This window comes from Mesoplodon bidens (assembly GCF_964165515.1).
Source record: "Mesoplodon bidens genome assembly, chromosome: 6".
In the NCBI taxonomy this organism is placed as follows: Eukaryota; Metazoa; Chordata; class Mammalia; order Artiodactyla; family Ziphiidae; genus Mesoplodon; species Mesoplodon bidens.
Genome location: NC_138162.1, coordinates 45,215,980 through 45,235,899, shown reverse-complemented (window position 1 = coordinate 45,235,899; position 19,920 = coordinate 45,215,980). Strand labels below are relative to the sequence as shown.

The 19,920-nt window shown below is 46.6% G+C and overlaps 3 protein-coding genes across 3 annotated transcripts in view; 2 read left to right on the top strand and 1 right to left on the bottom strand.

Moving 5' to 3' along the window:
• Positions 1-19,920, top strand: part of LOC308618776 (uncharacterized protein) — a gene marked incomplete at its 5' end in the record, with an annotated part of 106,785 nt that overhangs the window by 21,700 nt on the left and 65,165 nt on the right. The window lies entirely within an intron of this gene.
• LOC308618645 (uncharacterized protein) overlaps positions 1-19,920 on the top strand; it is a 129,414-nt gene that overhangs the window by 47,726 nt on the left and 61,768 nt on the right. The gene's annotated exons all lie outside the window — the stretch shown is intronic.
• LOC308618775 (protein SPATA31F1-like) lies at positions 7,015-11,715 on the bottom strand (the record flags this gene model as incomplete). The annotated part of the gene is given in 8 exon segments (XM_081237052.1): positions 7,015-7,599; positions 7,603-7,848; positions 7,852-7,881; positions 7,883-7,984; positions 7,988-8,643; positions 8,646-9,111; positions 9,114-10,625; positions 10,725-11,715. Coding segments are annotated over 8 exon segments (3,819 nt in total). The 5' UTR covers positions 10,947-11,715.

The following is a 19,920-nucleotide window of genomic DNA, read 5'->3' as shown; positions in this document are numbered from 1 at the left end:
AGTTGTTTGTGAATGCGGTTGGAGTTGAGTTTAGGTGCGACGACCCACGTGGTCATGCCCTGTATCAAGGGCTCCTTCCTGAGGAGTCAGGAGCTGGTTCTTCACAGTTTCCTGAGGGGGAATTTGACAGAGTAGGTCTGTCTGGTTTACTCTTCCTTTAGATTCTGTTTCTGCTGCATCAGAGAGACTGAGGGTCTGGAGCCTGCAGTAAACTGGGGACGCTCCCGGGGGTAGGGATGGGAGTGTAGGTGAAGGACGGGGCTGCTGAAGAGGGCAGGGGACTCACTTGCTGACCTTTATGTTCCTTTAAAAGCACACAGCCAAGTTGTTGAGACCAGGGGTGTGCGCGTGGATGCAAGACTGTCCTTATTAAAGGACAGGCAATGGGACAGAAATGACAAACCAGAGTTTAGAGGTGGATAAACAGGCCTGGCCTGAGGTGGCCTAGAAGTTTTATCGGGGAGAAAGGCTGGGAAGGATGGATTGGGAATGCATTTGTGTTTGTGGGCCTGCAAGATGGGCTGTGTCTGTCTGCATGTGTGTGGTGCCAGAGTCTGCTGGGGCATGTCTGACTCAGGGTATTCATGAATCTATGTAGGTGTGTTTCCTGAACATGTCTCTGGGCACTCTGAGTTAGCTTCTGAGTGGCATTGTTGACTTTATGTCCTCCTGTGTATGTGTCTGTGTGGCTAGGTGTCTGTACGCATGTGTCCTTGACTGTGTGTGAGACTCTGCTCTGGCCTCTCACTTTCCCCTGACCCTCTCCCCTGATGCGCCCCAGCTGCCAGCACTATTTACTGCAAGAGATTGGCTTCCTTTCTCTTCCCACTCTCTGGATTCCCATGTGTCCGGCTGCCTGCCCAGGGCCCTGCCCCTGAGGCCTCTGTGTGGGGCTTGAGCTTGGGAATGATACACTCTGGAAAGCCCCCGATACGCTCTTTGCCCGGCTGTGGGCCCAGAGAAGTTACAGTGGAGGAGTGGGACAAGGCGGGAAAGGGGGGGCAGTTGGCAGCATGCACCCCTCCTTCTGGAAACAGAGATGTCCTTCAGGCCCCCTCTTTCCTCCCCATGCTCTCATCCAGATCAAGTATTCAGGGTCCTGGCCTCACTGTCTGTGCGCATGGGAATGGACAGTCCTCCACAAGCCCCGTTAGGCATCTGGTCCTCTGCATCCCCCAGCACCTTACTCATTCCTCATCTCCCCACCCACACTCACGGCTGTCCTCCCTTATTTCCTGCCCCTGCCGTAGACACAGGAACCACTCTTGTCCTTCATTCTGTGACAGCCCAGGCCTGTGTCTGGAGCAGGTGGAGCAGCAGGCTTTGGACGAATGGTGAGGAGCAGAGGCTCCGCCCCTCTCGCAGGTGCAGGAAGCAGCATCGCCTTGGGGTTTGCTCCTGTGCGCATCCTGTGGTCGTTGCCCTCTCTGCGTGGGCTGCAGTGAGGAGGTACAATAACAAAGCAGCCCCGGTCCCTATTTGCTGGGACTTGGTGTTTGACAAGAGAAGTGATTTTGTGGAGAAGCCATTCTCCCGCACAGCAGGAACTCGGTTGCCTGAAGTGCTCTCTGTAGAATTCTGAAATGCTCTCTGCAGAGCCCAGGAGAAGGGCTCCAGAAGGTCAGAGCCATTTGCCACGACAGCATGGTATCTCAGAGGGCAGAGGCGAGCTCCAAAGTTCCCAAGCAAGCATTGCTATATCCCTAGCATCTAGCAGCAATTCTGGAGTAGCGAATACCTGATTTTGTGCCCTGCCGTGAGAGCTTTCATTCTGATTTTACTTCTTGAGCTGAGGGGGAGCTGGAAGGTGAGGCCTGGGCTAGGGTTATAGGATGGGATGAGCAAGGCTTCATCCCTCTACAACATCCTGCATGAATCATAGGCTCTGACCCTGTCTTCTCTCAGCTCTTGATTTTGCTGAGAACTGAGAATCCTGAAGGTCTTGGTTCCAGCTCATCTCTCTGCCCCTAGCCCTTTGTTGCAGAACTTGGTCAGCAGCATCAGCCAATGCTGGCACGTGGCAGGTAGGATACATGGGAAGGACCCGCTCCACCTAAGCCAGGATGTGTGCACATTAACCTCAGCTTCCCACGTGACGTGACACTGCTGTGACCCTTCTGAGTCAACTCCCTTCATTCCGGGCCTCCCTCTCCTCTCCTTGCTCTGTGGCTCTCTGCCCAGCTCCCACCAGTCATGGAGGATGTGCCTGCCACAAGACCTCCTATGATCTTTGGGGATGCTTTGGGAAAACAGTGGAGGGTGTGGCTCAGCAGGCCTGGGCCTTGTGCCTCCTCACCTTGGGGGGCCACAGCAGGGCCTGAACTCCCATCTGTTAGGCACAGGATCACCCTTCAGAGGAGGGACACAGTCATGCTTGTCCGCATCCTGGCTTTTCTGCATTCTGCTAACAGGACACATTGTGCTAAGTGCTGGGTCCTATCAGAGGAAGAGTCCTGCCCCACCTCCTGGGTTGATGGTATGTGGAGCCATCCTGGATTTCCTTAGGAATCAGTGAGGCAGGGGCATCCCACAGTCTGCCATACCACACCACGAGGAAGCTACAGCACTTCCTGCCCTTATTTCAGCTTTTGGCTCCTCTGTGGTAGGTCAGAAGGTGGAAATGCAGACGTGCCACCTTCTGAGAGAAATGAAGTGTCCAAAACAGAGGTCCCTTCCATCCACTCAGGGCAGCCTCTTTGTCTCTCTGCTTCCTACCCTCAGACATCCCCAGTCTCTGGATGGACACTAGGATGCCATACCTGCCCTCTTTCCCAGTCTCAAGCCCCATCCTCTTCTTGCTCTGTGCAACTAGAGCTTTTTCTGACATCTCTCCCCCTATATTCCAAGAACACCCTCTTCACACATGTGATCACCAACTTCAACTATTTTTTTTTTTGCCCACCTGGGCTCACATGCTGTTACTGACTTCTTAGGCCCTAAAAAGACCTCTTGCCATGGTAACTTCCAGCATTCCTCTTCATCTCTGGCTTTGACTCTCTGTATCAGCACTCCCCCTAGCCACGATCCTTCCCAGTTCCTCATTCATCCCTTTAGGTATTTGCCCTGTTCTCTTTTTTTTTTTCTCAAATTTCTTTCTTTCTTTATTTTTGGCCGAGTTGGGTCTTCATTGTGGTTCACGGGTTTCTCATCTCCGTGGCTTCTCTTTTTGTGGAGCACAGGCTCTAGGCATGCGGGCTTCAGTAGTTGAGGCTCACGGGCTCTAGAGCGCAGGCTCCGAAGTTGTGGCGCATGGGCTTAGTTGCTCCGTGGCACGTGGGATCTTCCCGGACCAGGAAATGAACCCGTGTCCCCTGCACTGGCAGGCGGATTCTTAACCGCTGCGCCACCAGGGAAGCCCTGCCCTGTTCTCTTAATTGTAGGGAAACCGTTCTTTTCATGATACACAAAGTCCCTCCTCATTACTGATTACCGATTTTAGCCAAGGCCAACCCCTGAACCTGGGGACTCACTCCTATTCCGTTACTTCCGCACCATGACATTGCTCTAGCAGTTCCCCCTTTCTCTGCTGCATCATCAGTTTATTCCTCTTGACTGGATCTTTTTCATCAACATCCAACATGCTGTATCTCCTACCTTTAAAAAGCCCTCTTGTTGCTATCTCCTCATTTTTCTGCCCCTCTGTGGAACAGAGCTCCCTAAAGCAGTTGATTACACTTGCTATCACCAGTTGCTCTTCCTCTCTGTCTTGGATCCACTCCAGTTATGCCTTTACCTCCATCTCTGACCTTAGTCTATTCTTCTCAAGGCTATGAATGATCTCTGTGTTGTTAAATCTAATGACCAACTCTGAGTCCTCATCTTACTTGGCAGATTGGTAACTTTTCATGCAGTTGATCACTTTCTTCTTGAAACACCTTCCTCTCTTGGCTTCCAGTATGCCACACTCTCCTGGTTTTCCTCCTGCCTAACTGGCTACTACTTCTCAGTCTCTGCTTATTGGTTCCCACTTTTTTCTCCAATTTCTTAATGTTGGGGTGTCCCAAAGCCTGGTCCTAGATCTGTTCTTCATTTGCAGTCATTGCCTTGGTGATCTTATCCAGTCTCATGGTTTTACATCTCCATTTATCTATCTATCTATCTATCTATCTTATTCTTTTTTTTTTTTTAAAGTTTATTTATTTATTTTTTTAATTAGTTTCTGCTTTATAACAAAGTGAATCAGTCATACATATACATCTGTTCCCACTATCTATCTTATTCTTATTCTCCTAATTCTTCTCCTCCCCCTCCCCTCCCCCTCATTTTTCCCCTCCCCTCCCTCACCCCTTCCTCCATTTCTTCATCATCATCATCATCATCATCATCATCATCATCATCATCATTATGTAATCTATCTTTCTATCTAATCATCTACAGCCAGGACCTTCCCTGAGGACCATCAAGCTTCTTTGTTGAGAAAAGACTGTTGGAAGTATGGTCTCAGGCAGAAGCTGGGGGATTAGTCTGATACTACTGCAGTAATCATAGCAGCAGAGAGAGTGAGAAGTGGTCATGTTCTGAATTCATTTCATAAGGTAGAGACAACAGGATGGATTGGATGTGGATGGTTAGAAAAAGAATGTGAAGGATGACACCAATGTTTTTGTTCAGAAAACTGGAAAGATGGAGTTGCTATTAACTGATGTTGTGAATACTGTGACTGGAGCATGGATGTGTAATTAGATGATGGTTGGAATAGGGAATCAGGGGTTCACTGTTCTATAGAGGTGAATTTTGGACATTCAAGTATTTATGTTGACTAGACAATTTGGGCAGGTGAGACTGTCTATCACATCAAATCATGAACTCTATGGTTTAAGTCTTGTGTCTTTGTTGTGTTTACTGTAGTACCTTGCATATAGTAAGTAAGCAAATATTTTAATTGAATATAAGACACTTCTCAAGGTTGTTTTTTTTTTTTTTTAAGTTTTTTTCTTCCAGTTTTTTTTGGCCACGCCGAGCGGCTTGTGGGATCTTAGTTCCCTGACCAAGGATTGAACCTGTGCCCTCTGCAGTGCAAGTGTGGAGTCCTAACCACTGGACCACCAGGGAATTCTCCTTTCTTCCAGTTTTGAGATATAATTGACATTCGGCACTGTATAAGTTTAAGGTGTACAGCATAATCAAGATTCTTTTTATGGTGACCCTTCTGGGGTCCTCATCAGCTGAGTACCCCAGTAATCATGTGGCAGTATTCCCTATTCCATAGCACTCATCATATGAATGTAATGATTTGTCTGCCTCCCCAGCCCCGACTTTGGATTCAAGTACTATTAAGGTATTATTATGCACCAGCCGCTATCCTAAGTCCTGGGGATATAACACACTATTGTATTACTCAGGCAAGAATGAACTACCTATGGATGAGAAACCTAACAAGCAGAGGCAGTAAACACAGGAGAAAGAGGGCAAAATTGAGATATATCGAGATTAGAACACAGTGACTGACTTCATGTTTGGGCTGAGCAAAAACATGGATTTATAGTTACACCAATCCCTGACATTGGGAAACAGGTTTGTTGGGTGGAGGGTGAGTGTTCAGGAATTTTGAATTAATTTGCATTGCCTTTGGACAATAAGGCTCAACTCACTGCTTTTCATCACACGATGGACAACAGACTAAAACTCGGTTTATTCCTCTCCATCCTCTAAAAGCACTTGGGTATCGGGTTGGCTTCCTGGCTCAACTTCTTTTGAGTACATAGCAAACCAGCCTTTTCTATTATCATGGCTTCTTCAGGAACATGTCAGCTTCTTTTTAAAAATTATTTATTTATTTATTCTGGCTGTGCTGATCTTAGTCGCAGCACACGGGACATTCGTGGCAGCATGCGGGTTTCTTAGTTGTGACATGCGGACTTCTTATTTGCGGCCTGCAGACTCTTACTTGCAGCATGCGGGATCTACTTCCCCGACCAGGGATTGAACCTGGGTCCCCTGCATTGGAAGCGCAGAGTCTTACCCACTGGCCCACCAGGGAAGTCCCAGGAACATGTCAGCTTCTATCTCAGGGACTCAGACCCCCATTTACATGGTCTTCCTCTCTGCTTCTGTCCCTGCCTACCCTTGGGGGTGGGGGACAAGCCGCTCTCCATGTCCTACTGTGATCTTCATTCCAGGTGTCATTCATTCCATACAGCTGTTAGGCAGTGGAAGTGGGATTTAGGCAAGAGAGCTACAGCAGCCTCCTAGGTGAGTTCTCCAGAAAGATCTAACCAATAACAAACAGGGAGCAGAAAGGGGAGATTCTACCATTTGCTCTTTTTTTTTTTTTTTTTTTTGCGGTACGCAGGCCTCTCACTGTTGTGGCCTCTCCCGTTGCGGAGCACAGGCTCCGGACGCGCAGGCTCAGCGGCCATGGCTCACGGGCCCAGCTGCTCCGTGGCATGTGGGACCTTCCCGGACCGGGGCACGAACCCGTGTCCCCTGCATCGGCAGGCAGACTCTCAACCACTGCACCACCAGGGAAGCCCTCTACCATTTGCTTTTGACGTTAGTCATGTTAGCTATATGCTGTTGGTAAACACAAAGCACCTCCTCAAGGGAGGAAACCTGGCACTCCCCTCCAGATTGTGGGCATATATAGAAGTCATCAGTGAATTTTGCCTGTGGGATTCCTGGCCACTCCTTCTTGGCAGTACTATCCTCATGTCCACATTGCTCCTCTGGGCCCAAGGACGCCATAATAGAAGTCAAGCCTGACCTTTACCTTCAATGTACCTTAGACAAGGACCTTCCTTCTCTGCTCCAGTTCCTTTATCCACAGTCCAGTGAGGGGGGGTTGTTGTGTGGAGTGCTACCCAGCTTAAGTGTGAGTTAAAACTCCTTCCCTAGATAAGAAGGACATTTACCTCCCTTATGCCTTCCCTGAACACACCACAGTAGAGAGAAGGAGCAGACAGACACCTCTCTGCTTAGAGATATTGAGTATATTTTGGGTGGCACTCTGCCCACCTGTACATTAATGAAAACGACAGTAGCACTCCTCTTCAAGGGATGCAGACGTTGAGGAGACTACAGAGTCTTTCGAATGCTCTGGGTCTTCTCGAGCAGACCAATGTTTCCATCCAAGGTGAGAGGTGAGAGTGAGGGTGGGTCCCCTGGTTGGATGGCACAAGCCACTTGAGGACAGTGCTGAGGGCAGCGACGGAGGATGCCCAGGACTGAGGCAGAGTGGAGTTGATGGGAATGGGAGCGGTGCCAGAGCTTACTGTCTGGGGAATGGGGACCATCCAAGAAGGCCAGGCCCACCTGCTTCTCAGTAGGCAGAAATTGGGCCTTTGGGTCCCCTCTTGCCTCCTCTGTCTTAGTTCGCCCCTTGGGACTTTTGGCTGGAGCCAGGCTCTTTGTTACATTTTCTTTTCTTGTGTTAGCCACTTTCTCACATGTGGAGGACATGGATTCCTCATGCCCTTTGCCTTTTGTTTTGGGGTTAATACAGTGTAGAAAAGATTTCATCTTATTTCTCAAGCCAGATTCTGGAAGGCTGTGTCTCTTGTGAGTATAGCCTGGCATCATCTGCCCCTGCAAAACCTGACCTTGTAGAGTTTGGCCCTGCAATGGCTTACCTGGAATGAGTTGGCCCAGGAAAGGCTGGCCCTATGATGCCTGGGGCACCACAGGCTGGACATTCTCAGGAACCCTTGCTGGTTTGAAGATGACATTGAGCTTGGCTTGACTGTCTTGCAGGTCATTCTTCTCAGGGTCTTTCCCCTCAGGGACTCCAGGAGGTACCTCTGGGAATTTAAGCTGAGGGTGATGCTGGGGACTGTGCTGACAGGGAGCACCAAGGTGATAGCGATGTCTCTGTTGCCAGGGGCTGCAGGGTGTCCTGTTCAGAAGCATCCCTTATGGCCTCTGGGCTTCAGCAGAGTGGCTTTTTTTCTCTTGTGGAGAAGACTGCAAACCCGGCATCCCCTTCTCCGTGGTCCCCTGCCATTTTGGGTTTGCCTGGCTTGTCTCTCTTTTCTGCCAGTGTGGGGTCTTAGGCTGAGTCCTTGCTCTTGTCAGAGCTTTGGGGCTCCTCTAGACTGGGGTTGTTCACACTGGCCTCCAGCTGAACACAAAGCACCTGGGTCTCTGTCATGTCCCCACTGGGTTGTGAGATCTTGGAGGCCCAGTGGACAGAATCATGGGGTACTGCCCTGGAACTGGGTTGCTTCTGTTTCTGAAGCACTGCCTTTAACTCAGTGGCCAGTTGTTGTTTGAGGTGGAGCCATTCTGGATCCAGGGCATGTGGCATATCTGGTGGGATGGGGAGTTCGTGGAGCAGTGTTTTTCCGTAGTTGTTTAGACTCCCAAGAGACTCCTGTCTCCATATGTTCTCTGGCATTGCTACAGTTTGTTCCCTGGACTCCCTTGCCTTTAGGGGAATTCCCAATTGTATCTCTAGGATCTTCTTTCTCAGATGGAAATTTAACTTGGCCAAGATGGGTTCCCCGAGTGAGTAGGGCTTCGCAGGCTCTGTCTGGCTTTCTAGAGGCACCATCTTGATTATTCCTTCCATCTGCATTTCAGCCTGGAATTCACCTGCAATGTGTGCACAAGTCTCATTGGCATCTTGAAAGCCTGGCCCAGGACTTAGACCCTGCTCTTCAGGTAAGGTTATCTGAGTCAGAGGTTCTACTGGGAATTTGACAGGCCAGGCACCATCTCTGTTTTCATAGCTTGGGAAGTTATTGCTGGGGCCATGGTCATGGAGAGAGCCACATAATAAAGAGCAGACATTCCTGACAAGAAGGCCAGATACTTGTGCCGTAAAGTTGTCTCCAGTTTTTCAATGGCTCCCTCGGACAGGGCTTGGGGCAGCTTAGGATGTTCAGTTATAGCATCTGGTGAGGCTTGCTGCTGCTGGTCAAGGGCCGTTGGCATCCAGGGTGTAATTTTCTTTTGTTTGTCTGGATCATTTGCTGCCTGTAGTTCTAGGGGCTTGCTTTCTGGGGTGCAGGTAAAGGGAGCCACTTCCAGGCCCCCAGGAATTCTGCATTCCCAGGAGCCACATACGCACACAGGAACCTTGCCTTGGTGAATCTGCCCACATTTGGAGTCGATGTGGCTCTGCAGTATTGCCTTGGCCTGGTCAAACAAGTGCAGCACAGGGACTGACACACTGGGTCCTTGACGTCTGGGAATGGGTTGCCAACGCCAATGCCCTCTAGAGCTGTAGGTTGGGGGACGTTCAGATTGTCTAGGGCTGTGCTGCTCCAGGAGAGAGTCTGCTCATCAGCAGAGGACAGGAGCAAATGGATGGACTGCTGGATCTTCTGGGGCAGGCCCCAGCGATGGTGAATCAACTGTCTCTGGAGGTGGAATTCCAGCAGCCTCCTGGCATGCTCTGGGAAGAAGAGTAGTTCCCTTGTGAGGACTGAGATGGGCTGCCCTGACCAGGAAGTTTTTACAGTCTCAGAAGACTGGGCTTTGTCACAGGGCTTATACTGCATGGGGCTCTGGGTGTGCTGATTTCTCTGGAAAACATCTGGTAAGCCCCACTGAAGCTGGAGCTGCCTCTGCAGCAGGTGCCACTCCAAGGCTTCACACTCATCCAGGGTCAGAAACGGGATATTGATCTGAGCTTGTTGGTGCTCAGGTGGAGCAATCCAATATGGGGAAGATGGAGAAGAGGGTGGAGCTGACTGGGGTAGAGTTTTAGGCATCAGAGGGAGGAAGGAAAGCTCCTTGAAGAGAAAAGGATCCTTCAAGGGGGACTTGGACATGCTCCTGTTCATGGAGAGGCCTTGAGAACCCAAGAAAGTGTCAACCCGGGACTCACTGTGCAGAGAAGGGAGGCCACAGAATAGCTGGCTGTATTTCAGCTGCACATGGCCCACTGAGTCGTTAGTCTGTTGCCCAGGCATTAGATAAAGGCCACTTAATTCTTTAAGGGCTGGAGAGGGCAAGGCTAGAGCCATATTGTCTGGGATTTGCTGGTAGTAGTGTCTTTGTTCTGGGTCCATAATGGACCATTTAGAAACCCAGAAGACCTGGCTGGGCTGGCCGGCCATATATGAACCCCAGTTCTGGTATGAAACGGTCCCAAATTTCTCAATAGAGAACTGAGAAGTATTCTGGATGAAAGAAACTGGTTGGTTATGTACAGGGTGGTAAAATAATGGCAGATCTGGTATAAGCTGCCTCAGGGACTCTTCCACACGTCTGGGGAGCCCCCACCTCTGGAAGTGCATCAGTCCTTTTACATGTACCTCAAGAAGGCTCCAGACTTCAGTACTGAGGAATAACAGGTGGGCAGGGAGGACAGTGACCATATGTAAGGCCATAGCATGTGTCAAGGTTGTGATTTCTTGGTTCAGGGTCAGCAGAGAAACCTGAGGATTCAAGGGCTGCTGGCCTTGGTTCCCATAGACAATGTTGGGGTTGCTCTGCATCATCTGCAGGTTCACTGAAATCTTAGCTTCCTCAAACCTTGAAGAAAACATAGTCTCTGGGCCCTTGGGCACCTCTGGTACTTGAAATCCCTGCCTTAGCTTGAGGTGTTCAGCCCAGTAATCACAGATGCTGGCTGCACCAGTTGACTGGGCAGCTGACTGGGTTAAGGATTTCTCTGACACTGTGAGGGTTGCAGATGGAAGTGAAAGGTCTTTGGAGTGTGGGGAACGATGCTCCAGACTCTGCTCAGAAGACACTTTAGACGTGGACAAAATCTCTAGGTAAGAGCAGCCCTGCGACGGCCTCCTTGAAGTGGGGGAGATCAGGGTGTTCTCACCCACCACCACCTGCTGAATCTCTAGAGCTATGGCATCGCAGGTTTGGCAGCAGGAATCTGCACAAAGGAGCTGCCGCACGCTCCCCTCCTGAGGAAGCCAGCCCTGGCTGGGAGGGAAACATGGCAACTGTTTGTTACTGATGAAGTGACATCTGCCTCTTCGCAAGTGTGTGGCCTGGAGACTGTGCCTGCCCTCCCCTAGTCCTGTAAACCCTGAGGCCTGCATCTGCTGGGTGTTTACTCATATACTTTTTTTTTTTTTTTCCTAGGGAAATGCCATTTGGCAAGTTATGGTGGGCTGGGCTGAGGGCCTGGGGCTTATTGGGCAAGGTCTCAGACAACAGCTGGAAGCACAGGGCCTTGAGAGACTGGGAGGTGGGTGAGTTCCCTGCTGACCTGTGTTGAGAAGCTGAACTAGGAGAAGGAACCAGGCAGATGGGGGAGCCAATGGTTAGCTGATGGGGCAGCACCAGGAACATCACCAGGTAGAACCTGGAGTCATTCTCTTTTGGGGCTTAGGCCACAGCCTGGTATTCAGTATTTCTAAACTGTAGAAAAGGAGATCCTTTTGGGAATTCTGTGTTCTGGGGATTAAAGGGTGTACACAACATCTCTTGAGAGTCCATCCCCATTCTCTAGAGATCACCTGTCACGCCCCATCACTCCCCATTGCTCGCATTACCGCCTGAACCCTCCCCCCCACCCCCACCAGTGGGCCGTGGAAAAATTGTCTGCCACAAAACCGGTCCCTGGTGCCAAAAAGGTTGGGGGCTGCTGATATAAGTGATATCATATGGTATTTGTCATTCTCTGTCTGACATACTTCGTATGATAATGTCTAGGTCCAACCATGTTGCTGTAAATGGCATTATTTCACTCTTTTTTAATGGCTGAGTAATATTCCATTGTGTGTGTGTGTGTGTGTGTGTGTATATATATATACCACATCTTTTTTTTTGAATTTTTATTTTTATTTTATTTTATTTTTTTATTAGTTTCTGCTTTATAACAAAGTGAATCAGTTATACATATACATCTGTTGCCATATCTCTTCCCTCTTGCGTCTCCCTCCCTCCCATCCTCCCTATCCCACCCCTCCAGGCGGTCACAAAGCACCGAGCTGATCTCCCTGTGCTATGCAGCTGCTTCCCACTAGCTATCTACCTTACGTTTGTTAGTGTATATATGTCCATGCCTCTCTCTCACTTTGTCACAGCTTACCCTTCCCCCTCCCCATATCCTCAAGTCCATTCTCTAGTAGGTCTGTGTCTTTATTCCTGTCTTACCCCTAGGTTCTTCATGACATTTTTTTTTCTTAAATTCCATATATATGTGTTAGCATACGGTATTTTTCTTTCTCTTTCTGACTTACTTCACTCTGTATGACAGACTCTAGGTCTATCCACCTCATTACAAATAGCTCAATTTCATTTCTTTTTATGGCTGAGTAATGTTCCATTGTATATATGTGCCACATCTTCTTTATCCATTCATCCAATGATGGACACTTAGGTTGTTTCCATCTCCGGGCTATTGTAAATAGAGCTGCAATGAACATTTTGGTACATGACTCTTTTTGAAGTATGGTTTTCTCAGGGTATATGCCCAGTAGTGGGATTGCTGGGTCATATGGTAGTTCTATTTTTAGTTTTTTAAGGAACCTCCATATTGTTCTCCATAGTGGCTGTACCAATTCACATTCCCACCAGCAGTGCAAGAGTGTTCCCTTTCACATCTTCTTTTAAGTGATTTTTTTTCCTATTGTGATTTTCTCTTTCTTATAGATTCTTGCTTCTTTTCTATTTAGAGAAGACCTTTCAATATTTCTTTTAGGATAGGTTTAGTATTGCTGTATACTTTTAGTTTTTGCTTGTCTGAAAAATTCTTTATCTCTCCTTCTATTCTAAATGATAATCTTGCTGGGTATACTAGGTTGCAGATTTTTCTCTTTCAGGACTTTGAATATATCTTGCCACTCCCTTCTGGCCTGAAATGTTCTGTAGAGAAATCAGCTAATAGACTTATGGGGGTTCCCTTGTGATTAACATTTTGCTTTTCTCTTGCTTCTCTTTAACTTTTGCCATTTTTATTATAATACATCTTGGTGTAGATGTGTCTGGGTTCATCTTGTTTGGGACCCTCTGTGTTTCCTGTACCTGGGTATCTGTTTCCTTCTTTAGATTTGGGAAGTTTTCAGCCATAATTTCTTCAAATATATTTTTGATCCATTTTTCTCTTCCTTCTCCTTCTGGGATCCCTATCATGTGTAGATTGGCTTGCTGTATATCATCCCTTAAGTCTCGTATATTGCTTTCATTTAAAAAATTGTCTTTCTATTTGCTGTTTTGATTGGGTGATTTCTATTAATCTGTCTTCCAGATCACTTATTCGTTCTTCTGCACTATTTAGTTTGCTATTTATTGCCTTTAGCTGGGTTTTCATCTTGGCAAGTGAGTTTTCTAATTTTGATTGGCTCATCTTTGTAGTTTCTAATTCCTTGTTACAGTCATCTGCATTTCTATCGATAGACTTTCTTAATTCCTTCAGTATTTTTATTACCTCCTTTTTGAACTTGGGGTCTAATAGACTGGAGAGGTCTGTTTCATTGTTTGTTCTTTCAGGGGAATTCTCTTTATCTTTTAATTGGGAGTGGTTTCTCTGCTTCTTCATTTTACTTATATTTCTCTGACTATGAATTTAGGAGAAACAGTTATCTACTGTGGTAAGGGCTGTTTTTATGTGGGAGCATCTTTGTGTAGCCTGCATAAGTCTAATGTTTTTGGTGTGAGGGCTATTTTTAGTATGGATGCCTTCCACAGCTTTCCTCAGTGTGTGCTGGCTGTTATCCCCTTGATAGGGGGTGTGATTGGTATTGGTGAACCACAGCCTGCACCAGATGTTGAATTGGGCCTCCTCTTTGCTCTGTGGTTGTCACATCCCTGTCGGGGGCAGGGTCTGCTCCCTAGCTGTGGGAGTAGAAGCCCCCAGATCTGGTTCTAAGCTGCAGTATGAGGTAGGTGGGACTGGAGCGCTCCCACTGGGAGAGGAGCCACTGAGTATTCCTTTGCAGGAGCTGTCCACTAGGAAGTGCACTCTGTGGTGTCGCCTGTCACTTGTTTTGTGTGCTCACAAAGTACACTGTTGTTGGCACTGTCCTTGGCCCCACCTTGAATGCTGGCAATCTGCCTAGATGTCCCTCAGGCGCTGTGCTCACAAAGCTGCCGGTGCAGATCCGCTGACGTCCAGCACCTAGATCTCTTGTAGCTGTACACCTGGACTTGCCATGGGAACTACAGGAATCAGCCCAGACCCCAGCCCTGCCTCTGTGTGTGCAGGCCCACAAAGCCTGCCACTGCTAATGCTGGACCTGCTCCAGCCACGGGAGCACCAGTAATCTTCTTGAATGTTCTGCAGCCCCTGCACTTACAAAGCCGCTGGTGGCGCAAATCTGCAAAAGTCGCACAGCCACTGGGAATTGGCTCAGATTTCAGCCCCGATTCTGTGTGTGGGAAGCCTGCTGGTGCTTGTGTGCTCCCACAGCTCGGAGAGGTGGACCCTCGCCCACTGTGAACACGCAGAGAGTGAGGTTACTAGGGCGGGGGCCCTGCCCCTCCCTTTGCATGCCTGTTAACAATGCGACTTCTATGCAGGACCTGGGCTCCATACTGTGCACATCCCTGGTTGTGGCCTGGACCACACTCCAGTCCCTTCAGACCCTCTCCACGCAGCCAACCCCAGTCCTCTCCCCAGGTCCGTATGCTGAAGCCCAAGTTTCAGCACCCACTCCCCAATGCACACCAGCAGACGTGTGTTTCGGGCTGGGGAGTGCAGCGAGGTGGCTGGGACTGTCTGTGCTGGTCTCTCTCTGTTCTGCCTGCCGCAAGCCAGCTGCTGCACTCTCCTCTGAGCCTTTGAAGCTCCCTATCTGTCCTGGTTGATCTCCCAGCCAGTGAAGGGGGTTCCCAGTGAGGGAACCTTTCCCCTTTTACAGGTCCCTTCCAGGGGCGCAGGTCTTGTACCAATTCCTTTTTTTCCTTTTGTCCTACCCGGTTACGTGGTGATCTTTCTTGCAGATTTGGTTGTATGAGGTCTTCTGCCAATGTTCAGTAGGTATTCTGTGAGAATTGTTCCACGTGTAGATGTATTTTTTGTGTATTTGTGGGAGAAGGTGAGCTCCACGTCCTTCTATTCTGCCATCTTGATCTCCGCCCTCTGCAAATATTTTTTTGTTATTTGATGTTAATGATGATTTTTTTTGCCATGCAGAAAATTTTGCATTTTATGTAGTCAAATTTATTAGCCTTAATATTTTGTCTTATGGCTTCTGTGTTTTAAGAAAACTTAGAAAGGTTGCGCTCTCTGAAGTTATAGAAGTTCTCCCCAATTCTTTAGGTACTCACGGTTTTATTTCTTTATGCTTACACCTTTGCTCCATTTAGAATTTATTTTTGAGTAATGTTGCTAGTTGGTACTTGTATTAGTTATGAATTGCATTCAAGTACATGTAACAGATTTAACTATAAAACAGTTTCTCGGGGGTTTTTGCATTCTGCTTAGGACAAAGGGAAGCTGGAAATAGCATTGCTTCCGCTATTACAACAACAAAAAAATCACAAGACAATCTGCAAATTCATAACTTTTTGGAATTTATCAGAGAGCTGATGTTCCAGGGCAATCTAATCTTAATCTTAGGAAAGACAGGTGCCTCCAAGGAGATATAGCACAGATGCACTTGCTTGTTTGGGGCTGACTCCATCCCCGGACACCATCAAGCTAGTAAGAATTCAGCTATAAGTTTTAAGGAATCACTAAATGCCAAATATAGGCCAGTGTGAGAATACAGAAACTCTGGGAGCCACAAGTACAAGGGCAATTCACACTCATTTGCAGACTCTTCTCCATGGACCTTACTATGTGTTCACAAGAAAGATCGGGGCAGCGTGCAAGTCCTGAGAAAGTTTCCCTTGTGGTATACAGGCCTGTGGGAAAGGAAGGACAGCCACTGCAGGGAAAGGCATCAAGCCCTACCCAGATCCTTCTCCTCTATCTTCCCTATAGAACCAAAGCCTTAAGCCACTGGGTGAAGGGCAGTAAATCCTGTCATCAGGTAGCAAATCTTGTATTGGTGAAGACCAGCTACATCTGGAGAAAGGGGAAAAAAACCCCTTACCCCTGTGAGACCCAGATCATTAGAGGTCTTCCAACAGAGGGTGGGGTAGGATCGTAAAGGAGGCCCTAACCGTAAGACCCGGGGGGTACAGTGCCTATATAAAACTGATGCTGAGGGACTTCCCTGGTGGTGCAGTGGTTAAGAATCCACCTGCCAATGCAGGGGACACAGGTTCAATCCCTGGTCCAGGAAGATCCCACATGCTGTGGAGCAACTAAGCCCGTGTGCCACAACTACTGAGCCTGTGCTCTAGAGCCCGCGAGCCACAACTACTGAAGCCCGTATGCCTAGAGCCCATGCTCCGCAACAAGAGAAGCCACTGCAACAGTAAGCCCACGCACCACAACGAAGAGTAGCCCCCACTCACAACTAGAGAAAGCCCGTGCAGAGCAATGAAGACTCAATGCAGCCATAAATAAATAACATAATTTTTTAAAAATGTGAAAACATGTCTCAAAACAAAAATCTACATATAACAAATTTGAATCAAACATAATAAACCAGTCTTTAAAAAAAATTAAACTGATGATGAATCAGAAAAACAGAGAATGCCTCCCCTGCCCTGCCAAGGAGGTTTGTAAGTATCAAGTAACACGCAACAGCAGTCTACTGCTAAAATAGCATCAAGAGTATAGAGGGAGACATTTTTTGAGGAGCAGGCACTGTGGGAAGGTGTAAAGCTGAGGCTGGGGTAGACATTGCCTGTGGACAACCTGCCTCAACCATAAACACAGGTAATGTTAGAGAAACTTGAAGCCTGTTATGCACTGACAGTATCCATAGCACAAACAAAACCCAAACACAAGTCAGTGTCTGAGTAGGTTGATTCAATCTTTCACACTAAATCCTAGTAGAAGGAAAGGTGTGCCCATTTCCAGGCATAAAAACTATTTACCTCAGTCTTTACTGCCTTGCAATAGATGTCCAGCTTTCAACAAAGTATTATTATAAGGCATACAAAGAAGGAAGAGAAAAATCACACACTATTAAGAGACAAAACAATTAACAGAATCAGACTCAGATATGATACAGATATTGGAATTATCAGACAGGGAAATGAAGGGAACTATGATTAATAGGTTAAAGGATCTAGTAGAAAAAGTGGACAGAGTTCATGATCAGATTGGTCAATTTTAGCAGAGAGATGAGAATGCTAGGAAAGAATCAAATGGAAATGTTAGAAAAACCTGGTAACACAGATAAAGATTTCTTTTGTCTGGCTCATCAGTAATCTTGACACAGAGACGGAAAGAATCAGTGAACCTGAAGATAATTCAATAGAATTATCCAAATTGAAACACAAAGAAAAAAGTGGGAAAAAAACCCCCCAACAGAACAGAGTATCCAAGAGCTGTGGGACAATATCAAACAGTCTAACATATATGCAATTGGCATCCCAGGAGAGGGAGGGAGGGAAGAAAGTTGGCGGGGGTGGGGGAGAGAGAGAGAGAGAGGGAGGGAGGGAGGGAGGAAGAGGAGGAGAGGGAGGAAATGGGACAGAAGAAATATTTGAAGAAATAATGGCCAAGAATTTTCCAAAATTAATGACAGATATCAAACCACAAATCCAAGAAGATCAGAGACTACTAAGCAGGATAACTAAAAACACAGCTAGAGATATCATGTTTGAACTGCTGAGAACTAAAGACAAAGAGAAGGTCTTGAAGGCAGCTTGAGAAAAAAAGAAACATTACATAAAGTGGAACAAAGATACAAATATAGCTGACTTGTCATAAAAAACTATGCAAGCCAGAAGACAGTGCAGTGACTCCTTCAAAGGGCTGGAAGGAAAAAAATGTCAACCTATAATTCTACATTAAGCAAAAAAAAAAAAATTCAGATTAAAGAGAAATAAAGACTTTTTTAGACCAATAAACTTTCTCTTCTTCATAAAACAGGAAATTGGCTGCCAACCAGTGATTCTCCCACTTCTTATCTAACAGAACCCCAATTAAAAAAAATGTGAGGTAAAATTAATCATCTCAAAAATAAACCCTGTACTCATTAAGCATCAATCCCCATTCAGTCGTCTCCCCAGCCCCTGTCAATCATTAATCTGCTTTCTATATCTATGTAATTTCTAATTCTGAACATTTAATATAAATGGAGTCATATGATATGTGGCCTTTTGTGTCTGGCCTCTTTCACTTAACATAATGTTTTCAAGGTTCACTCATGCTGTAGAATGTATCAGTACTTCATTTTTATGGCTGAATAATATTCTATTTAATGGATACACCACATTTTGTTTATCCATTCATCAGCTGATGGACAGCTGGGTTGTTTCTGCCTTTTGGCTATTATGAGTAATGCTGCTATGAACATTCTTTATACAAGGTTTTATTTTCAGTTCTCTTGGGTATCTATGTAGGGGTAGAATTGATGGGTAGCATGGTAATTCTACGTTTAACTTTTTGAGGAACCATCAAAGTGTTTTCAGCAGTGTCTGTACTATTTTACATTCCCACCAGCAATGTATGATGAATGCTAATTTTTACTCAGGGCTGCAATATGCCTAGTTCCTCAGGATGAATCATGATTGGTAAAAGCCAATTGAGGGATAGTATATTGTCAAAAATGGCCATGTTAATATTTCCGGTGTGACATGCTTTTCCTGAAACTTGTCACTTCACCATCAAGAGATGGATTCTCTTTCCTCTCCCCTTGAAACTGGTTAGGCTTTTGTGACTCACTTGACAAACAGAAGATGGAGTAAGTAATGTGTGACTTCTGATGTTATGTCATAAAAGGCAATATGGCTTCTGCCAAGGTCTTTTTCTCAGAACATGTACCCTTGAGTTCCTGAGTAGCCATGTTGGAAGTCCAGAAAACTATGAGTAAGAGAAATAGAGTGAGATGCCCAAGGAGCCCCAGTGGTTCCAGCCCCAACTGATTATCTTCTCAACACAGATACCAGATGTGTAGATGAGTAAGTCTTCTGATGATTCCCACACCAGCATTGTCTGCAATTGTGGACAGATCCCAAACAAAACTGCCTAGCTGACCTCACCCAATCACCCAAACAATGAGAGGTAATAATAAAATACTGTAATTGTCTTTTAAGCCACTCACTTTGGGAGTGGTTTATTAATCAATAATATATGTCAAAACAATTGATGCCCTCTTCCAGATTCCCAATTTCCACATGTCCATCTAAGGATGGACATGTGGACCCAGTTCTGACTAATAAGACATATGAGGAAATCTGCTGGGGGTCTTCTGGGAAAGAGTTCATTTTCTGTTAAAAGAGACAAGATATGAGAGCGTGCTTATAGCTTCCCAACCTATGACCTCTCGCCTTCTGCCTTTGAATAAGAAGTTGGACTAATGCTTACATCTAGAGTAGCCATCTTGTGACCCTGATGTTTGATGGCATCAATAAATCCCTAAAGGAACTCTGGAACTTCCTGGGTTTGACTACATTTTCTGAGCCAGAGCACTTACATTCCTTCCAACTACTTTTCATGTGCCATAATTCTGAGTTATATCTGTTTCCTAGTTTTATCTAAGATACAATTTTCAATTCTCATTTTCCTTGTTTTCAGGTGATTTTCTTTCTCCTTAAATTTTATTTATTTTTTTGGCTGCGTTGCATCTTAGTTGTGGCATGCAGGATCTTTTGTTGCAGCATGCGGTCTCTTCATTGCGGTGCTTGGGCTTCTCTCTAGTTGTGGCATGCAGGTTTTCTCCCTCTTGTTGTGGTGTGTGGACTCCAGGGCACGTGGGCTCTGTAGTTTGCGGCACATGGGCTCTCTTGTTGAGGCACGTGAGCTCAATAGTTGTGGTGTGCGGGCTTAGTTGCTCTGTGGCATGTTGGATCCTAGTTCCCTGACCAGGGATTGAACCCATGTCCCCTGCATTGGAAGGCGGGTTCTTCACCACTGGACTACCAAGGAAGTCCCTGAGGTGATTTTCTAGAAGAAACCTATTTATTCATCATCTTGAAACTGATCAACCTTATTCATAACAAGAAAATGCAAATTAAAACAATAAGAGGACTTCCCTGGTGGCGCAGTGGTTAAGAATCCAC